The sequence below is a fragment of the Antennarius striatus genome, chromosome 19 (assembly GCF_040054535.1).
Source record: "Antennarius striatus isolate MH-2024 chromosome 19, ASM4005453v1, whole genome shotgun sequence".
Lineage (NCBI taxonomy): Eukaryota > Metazoa > Chordata > Actinopteri > Lophiiformes > Antennariidae > Antennarius > Antennarius striatus.
The window spans coordinates 2,571,710-2,578,909 of NC_090794.1; the positions used below are offsets into that span (position 1 = coordinate 2,571,710).

The 7,200-nt window shown below is 41.4% G+C and overlaps 1 protein-coding gene across 3 annotated transcripts; it reads left to right on the forward strand.

The window, feature by feature from the left end:
• Window positions 1-154: 154 nt before the first annotated feature.
• On the forward strand, window positions 155-6,994 carry sytl3 (synaptotagmin-like 3). Of its 3 annotated transcripts, none has more exons than XM_068341788.1 (13): window positions 155-1,133; window positions 2,234-2,482; window positions 2,662-2,877; window positions 3,695-3,762; window positions 3,886-3,937; window positions 4,018-4,084; window positions 4,176-4,245; window positions 4,555-4,682; window positions 4,824-4,946; window positions 5,034-5,203; window positions 5,290-5,386; window positions 5,471-5,641; window positions 6,241-6,994. In XM_068341788.1, exons 2-13 carry the CDS (start codon window positions 2,361-2,363, stop codon window positions 6,340-6,342), a joined length of 1,386 nt encoding a protein of 461 aa, XP_068197889.1. In that variant the 5' UTR covers window positions 155-1,133; window positions 2,234-2,360; the 3' UTR covers window positions 6,343-6,994. The 3 variants fall into 3 exon arrangements, with proteins under 3 accessions (XP_068197889.1, XP_068197888.1, XP_068197887.1); XM_068341787.1 differs by having other exon boundaries at window positions 155-885; window positions 975-2,482; XM_068341786.1 differs by having other exon boundaries at window positions 155-2,482.
• The last annotated feature ends 206 nt before the right edge of the window (window positions 6,995-7,200 follow it).

The window sequence follows — 7,200 nt, forward strand, 5'->3', positions numbered from 1 at the left end:
TTCTCTCGCATTTGTGATTGCGTAAAGGAAGGAAGCCGAGCTCTTTGACGTTTCCTGGTGAGTATGACAATCTGACACTTCTTCAGGTTGACCACTCCGGCGGTCCCAGCCTGAAGGTAAGATCTCACCCCCTTTTTTGTCTTCTCTTCAGCCTGAACCTGAACTCTTTTCACATTTGGTTCCTCCTGATGGTTCTCCTCAGTTGAGATGTTGATGTTTCATAATCACTGCTGGCTTCTAAACGCTATCATTGAAGGAAAGGATGGGGGGGGGGGAGGAATCCAGATTTCTACTACAATAAACATCTATTCCTCTTCTTAGTGGAGTAATGCCGGTTCTGGTCGATCCGTTTGGCTCTGACACATGAATCGTTTTCTTCTTCTTCTTCTTCTTTTTTTCCACTTAAATTTCACGTGAATGTTTGCAAAACCAGTTGTATAAAGATGACGTGCAAACCGTTTTGGTTTCCCACCGCCTGCATCTTAAATTCCTGCTCAACGCTTCGTGGTTCTTGCAGGTCCATGCAGATTGTGAGGTTTACAGACTGTGTGTGGTTTTTTTTGGGTTTTTTTCGTTTGGTCTGCAGTCACTCACAAGGTCTCATGGAAACTGCTCATGTGAGGTCTTCTCGGTCTTTCTCACGCAAGTCAGACTCCGTATTTGGTCCTGATGTCATCAGTCAGGTTTCTTTTACTGTCACAGCTGTGGGGTGGGGGTGGGGGGTGCATCCACACCTCCTCTTCTCGGATGTGAACTCAGTCCCTGATGCGTTACAGCTCCCTGCATGGTGGTGGTGGTGAGGTGGAAATGAGTGTGCAAGCGTCTACGTGAGGAAGATCAGCCGTTCAAACTGAGAGATCTTCAAATGAGGAATCAGATCCCAGGGTGAAGAAATGTTGGCCTTCCTCTTGTAACATATTGAACATGTTGCCTCACTGATATTTACAACTGGAGAGAATCCCTTTGGGCTTCAGATAACAGCTGTGTGTGGTCCGGCCTCCTGGACGCTCTGGATAATAACAGCTCTTATCTGGAAGGCTGGCATCCAGTCATCCAACGCCCCCACGCTTCTCCTGCTGCTAACGCCTGATAAATGAAGGCTTAAAGGAATAATTCACACCAAGGAAGTCACGGTACATTATGTTCAATTGTGTCAAGAGTAGGACAAGAACATTTACAGGGGGGGGGGGGGACATCAGAAAAAAATCATTTGCAGAGATTTCCAATAGTTTTTGCTCATGTTGCGTTCAAGACACGTCGGAAATTAGAAACTTAACTCAGACTGCATTTGGAGTTTGATTTTTTTGTGTGTGTTATATTAGCTCACTAGCCAGTCATCAGGGCATCCATACTGTAAGAGTCAATCATGTGATCATCATCACCATGAATGCAGCATTAAATAAATCCAGGTTAACATAAATACTGGGAACTGGGCCTGTTCAAATACTACAGAAGTACAAAAAAGAACTCTTAAAGGTCACTTGATTTTCTATAGAATCTTCTTCCTAGATGTTGGAGACTGTGTGGAAACTAAAGGTTCTGTTGGGTTCTGATGCATTTGTTGAATGATGTGGGAAAAACAGGGGGAAAACCCTGGGGAATTGAAGTGAATATATTCCTCCTGCTAGAATACATCTTAAAGTTGGAAAGACATCTAAAGCGTGTTTGTCTTAGTTCACAAACCTGCACCTGGTCAAGCAAATCGTTTGGCTTCAAGGAGACAACGGAAGATTTTTGTTCGGATCAAGAAAGATCAAGAAAAAATGAGTTTATGGATGTGGAAACAGAAGAAACGACCGCAGACACTCAGGAACCATCAATAATTCAAGTCACCACTTGAATTATTGATGGTTGAATTATTAGTTTGTGCAGCCCTGTCATCAGTGAAGCATCAGGAGATAGATTCAGGGCTGATATACACAGATGATATACACAGATGGGGGCAACAGTCTAGTTGGAGATCTGCAGGATAAAATATCAACCAAATGTTGTGTTTTAATTTGTCAGTTGTGGTTTTACTCCAGCTGAGTTTCGATTTGCGTCATCAGGTAGCAGATAGAAGCAGATAATGAAACGAGGTTATTTTCACACTCTTCAGCACAGAGTGAAGTTTATTTCTCCATCAGGAAGGACAACATTCAGATTCATCTGGCTCGGATGCAGAAGGAAAACCTTGTTGACGTCATAATCTCAGCAAATAATACGCAATAATGTCTGACCTTTCTCTTGTCAGATCGTCCAGAAGATTCAAGAGGAGGTGTGTGTCCGGTGAAGGGGAGGGTTAAGGAAGAGGAGGAGGAGGAATAACAGACAAGTGAAGCAGAGAGGAGGGTATATAAAGAGAACAGGGTCGGCGACAGATGATCAGAGACAGCAGTTTGAAGATGGATTTAAGTTTGCTTCAGGTTCTGGAGAGAGAACGAGTGCTGGAGGTTCTCCGGAGGGATAAACACCTGCGCACCATAGAAGAAGACAGGATAAGGTGAGTCTTTTTTAAGCGCTGTCAAAGATGCTGAAATGAGGCTTTGTGCATTTTTCTAGTCTTGAAATCTGAAAAAAAAAATCTTATAAATTGTTCATAAAAGTTTCTGGTGTGTATTTATTTAATAAATAAGAAAGAATGGAAGATAAAATTTCTTCTTCTTTTTTTTTTCTTCTCAGGAGGATGAAGTTTGAGCTCCAGGAGCTCCGGAGGAGAGGAGCGAAGAGCTTCAGCCAGCAGTACGGCGAGCGGACCTGCGCCCGCTGCCAGAGGCCGCTGTGGAAATGCTGGAACTCGGGTGAGATCTGCCGCGGCTGCAGCCACCGCGTCTGCTGCAGATGCCGCGTAGGCGGCGGAGCGGTGAACTGGAAGTGCACGGTCTGCCACGCCTACAGGTGCGGCGAATGTTTATGTTGGATTACAACACAAAATTGTTTTTGAAAGTCGTTTTCAGAGTTTTATTTTGCTTCAATATATATTTTTGTCTATTTTCGTTTTATCCCTTTAAACTTTTAATTTGAGGAATTTTACCTTTAGTTTTAATAAATAAGCAGTTTGACGTACATCCGGGTAACTACGCTGCTGTTCTCATCTCCCTACACTAGGTGGCAGCAGAGATCCAAATCGAATTTAGCCTCATTAAAACCTGTCTTTGTACTCAGTCACTTACAACATTTCATCACGCTTCAATGGTAAATAACCTCAATTTTTTTTGTATATTTATATAGCCGAAATATGCCTTTAAAATGACTAGTTTAAGTAGGAGAGATCACAAACACCTGACTTACTAGAGCTCCACAGTGTGTCACACTAATTAGTGTCCCTGTGCAACAACGATCATCCAGGAACAATAACAAGCAAAATAAATGCCCTCATGAGCAATTAAAACGTTAAATACCAACATCTAGAATATTGCAGATATTCAGAGTGTTTATTTCAGCAATTTGACATTGAAAAATTATGATTAACGCATTAGCGAGGAGAACAGTCCGTAAATGGGGAACGTAGCAGAACATTAGCTGTAGCTACCGAACAGAAGCAGCGATAGATTCACCAGATTCAAGTTTAAATGGATAATAATTTATATTTATTTTATGAAGCGACATCTTTTTTGAAACCCCCCCCCACCTTTTTTTTTAAAAAAAAAAAGCAAAAAAAATGTATTTAATATTTTAATTTATTTAATAATGTATTGTGTTTTCTTCCTCACAGAGAGGTGAAGGTCAGGTCTGGAGAATGGTTCTTTGAGCGGAGAGCAAAGACATATCCGGTCATCACAGGTTTGTTGTCAAATTTACCTTTATTATAAATCAAAAACTATTTATTTTGTGTTGCCTTATCTTACTGCCCTTGACCAAAACCAAACTGGTGAAGTTTACAACTTATTTTCATGTTCTTCACAGACAAATATGAGACGGCTGGAGAGAAACTGTTAAAGATCTACAACATGCTGAGGTAAAGGAATCTCAACATGTTTCCTCTGACAGTTTCAGTGAAGGAGCTATTTTTCCATTTTCTTGATTTTTTTTCAACAGTCATATCTCAGTTGTGCCTCCGACTCCTCCGCCACACTTGGATGATCAATTTCTGAGCAAATCAGGGGTAAATTCTTAGAGTATTTCCAGCTTTAATTCCCAGTTTAAGTTGAAAATGTGTGAACCGAGAGCTCAAAATGTTATGTTTTGATCTGCAGGATTTTAACTCGAAGCCTTTCGCCAAATCTGTGGAAGATCTGATGGCTTCCTTCACCAGTCAAATCAAGAGTGAGTTGCTATCAGTACATGTTCTCTGATCAGTTAAAGAATTTCTTAGAAAATCTATCAGATCTGCAGTGAGCATCCTTCCTCTGGATGCCATCAGGATATAATCTAGTATGCAGAAAACGACACTCCTGGTGTGTCATAATCTACCATACGACATCAGTGACAGCTTGACATGCATTACAAAAAGAAAAGTTATCAAAATTTGTCCAGGAAGTGGATGAATCTACATTTTTATGCACGTCACAATCAAACCAAGTCTTTTTTTCCTCATGAGATGTGACGCGTTCGGCTTCCCTTATCTCGCCTCAGAGATGTCGACGTCTCAGATTGACGTGCAAGGCGCTCTGCTCAGCGTCGACAGCGGAAGGAGAGCGTCGAGCTACGATTACAGCACCCAGAAGAGCCTTTCTGAAAGCGACATCAGCAAGTCCAGCCATGTAAGTCACCTGCAACACCTCCTGGAGTCGGCGTGGAGTCAAAGGTCATGGAGCTCCAGGTCCAGATGTCCTCCTATATGATGTATGAATAGCTGCGTACTCACTTCACCCTTCTCTTTATTTCCCTTCTTATTTTTCCAGCTCTTGAAAGGCACCAGCCTTTCCAACCTGTTCAGGAAACCCAAGGACAGCGATCAGGAGGGCTCGTCCACCGGGCCGGAGGAGGACACCTCCTTAGGTTCTGAGTATTCTGGAGGAAACCGGGTGAGTAGAAGCAGCAGAATCGATGTTCTGTCTCACGGCAGCATCGCGCTACCTAACTTTACTGAGACACACGGCTGGTACTTTCAGGGCAGCATCAGCAGCATCAGCACCGACTGCGGCCTTTTCGAGGGCGGTGTCGTGAGGGGGGAGCTGGAGTTGGCCTTCACTTACAACGCCAGCGACTCCTGTCTGGAGATCACGGTCGGCGGATGCAGAAATCTCACTTACGGCAACGCCAAGAGGAGGAAGTGTCGACCGTGAGGAGAATATGAACACCACACACAGTGGGATTTCATACTTTTGTGCAGTTCTCCTTTCAATCTTTGGCGTCCTGTAACCATAGATACATCAAACTCAAGGTGCTGCCGGAGAAGAGCGTCAAAATGAAGACGGCTGTGAAGAAAAACACGACCGATCCTGTTTATAATGAAGTTTTAAAGGTAGAAATAAAGTTGTTTTAACTTTTTGGATGATATGAAAATTTGGTGCATCAGTTAAAGCTCCTTTTCTTGGGCTTTAAACAGTATTACGTAGAGCGCCACATGCTGATTGGAAAAAAACTGCAAGCCATCGTGTGGCATTCAGGGACCCTGAGAAGGAAGAGATTTCTCGGCGAGGTTCTCATCCCGTTGGACGGATGGAGGTTCGATTTCCTGGCCTTCCAGTCCTGCAACTGGTACCCGCTTTGTCCCAAGGTAAACGGAGCTTCAGACAGGAAGGGAAGATGTTTGGCACTCGAGCAGCAGATTGTTAGATCAGAAAATGGACTCTTTTTGCTTGTCGCAACCAGTTGACATGAAAGAAAACCATTAATAATAGTTATGAACATGACTCTGAATAAAACAGTAATTGTAGGTTTTCAAGTTTTCTTGGAAAGAAACCAGATACGACGTGTAAATAATGTGACAAGATGATAGAGCCTGACACAAACATGATGTCAACCTTTTAAATCAATTCTCAGTTAAAGTAAAAAAGCAAATTTATGGTTTGTTCCTTCAAAATAAAAACATTCAAACATGAATTTAAAAAGCAGTTAAAGCACACAGCATAACACTGGGGTGATGAGAAAATGAAGTACATTATCAAACCTCTGCAAAAAGATAAGGGTTTAAATTTATTTTCACCCACAATGTTTACCAGGGCCATGAAAAATAAAGCATTTAAATATGTTTATTTTTTTTAACAAAATTAAAATATTTAAATAGACAACTGATTAAAAAAAATTCTTGCATTACTTTGTAATTTCAAGTTTTATATTTTTATTTGCATTAATTCATATCTATGTCGTCCTCAGACTAAGTGTCCAGACGGGGGCGCTGTGGAGCAGAACGGAGGAGACCCTGCAGGAAAACGACGTGCAGCCTCTTTTTCAGTTCACCAAATCACCCAGTATTAACTCTTTGTGACGAACTAAAAACATATCTGCTCGTTCATCTGAAGGGAAAAAACAGATAATACTGAGGATGTTGGCTTGAACAAAAACACTATATAATGTCAGCGTTTAGAAAGCAGCTTTGTATTTAATTGTTTTTTATTTATTTTTTTTACTCTTTAAGTGAGACCCAAACTCAGGTGATACAGATTAAATGTTTACATCTAAATATTCACACTGATTGCTGATTTTATTGTTGGGACCAGAACTCAAATTATTTGTCTTCACAGATTTTTATTGAGAAATCTATTTTTTTTCTACTCTGGTAGGCTTCATATATTCTGAAAACATCCTGACACAGGGAACAGATGATGTTGTGTGCGGTGCAAACAGCGCACCTACAAGCAACTGTAATGTTGAATTAAACGCTTTACCATTTCATCTACGTCGGAAACAAGTGTGCAGGCAAACAGAAATAGAGTGTGTAGAAGTGAACGGATGAATGGAAAAACATGAAATGGGCCCAAACCCACAGCAAACATTGAGTTTCTGAACCCCGATCGGTCGGTCGCCATGCCAACCAGGAAGTCCGTCTGTCCGTGGACGCGCCATGCGTCTTCATAGAGTCTTTAATTAATACTAAAATTCTCTGTTTAATAAAACACCCTTTTATTTACCTGAGTAATTTGCTGTTGCTGCCCTGATGAGAGGACGCTTCCAACATCCTCTAAAATCCAAAACTTTTTTTTTTACTAGTTGCACTATTTCACTACTAAATTCTGCTTTATTTGAAAATGCTTAAACCTTCTTCTTGGTTTTCACCAGTAGATTTAACCCACAGTTTTAACACTTTTATACAAGAATCTAACAAATGTTGACACT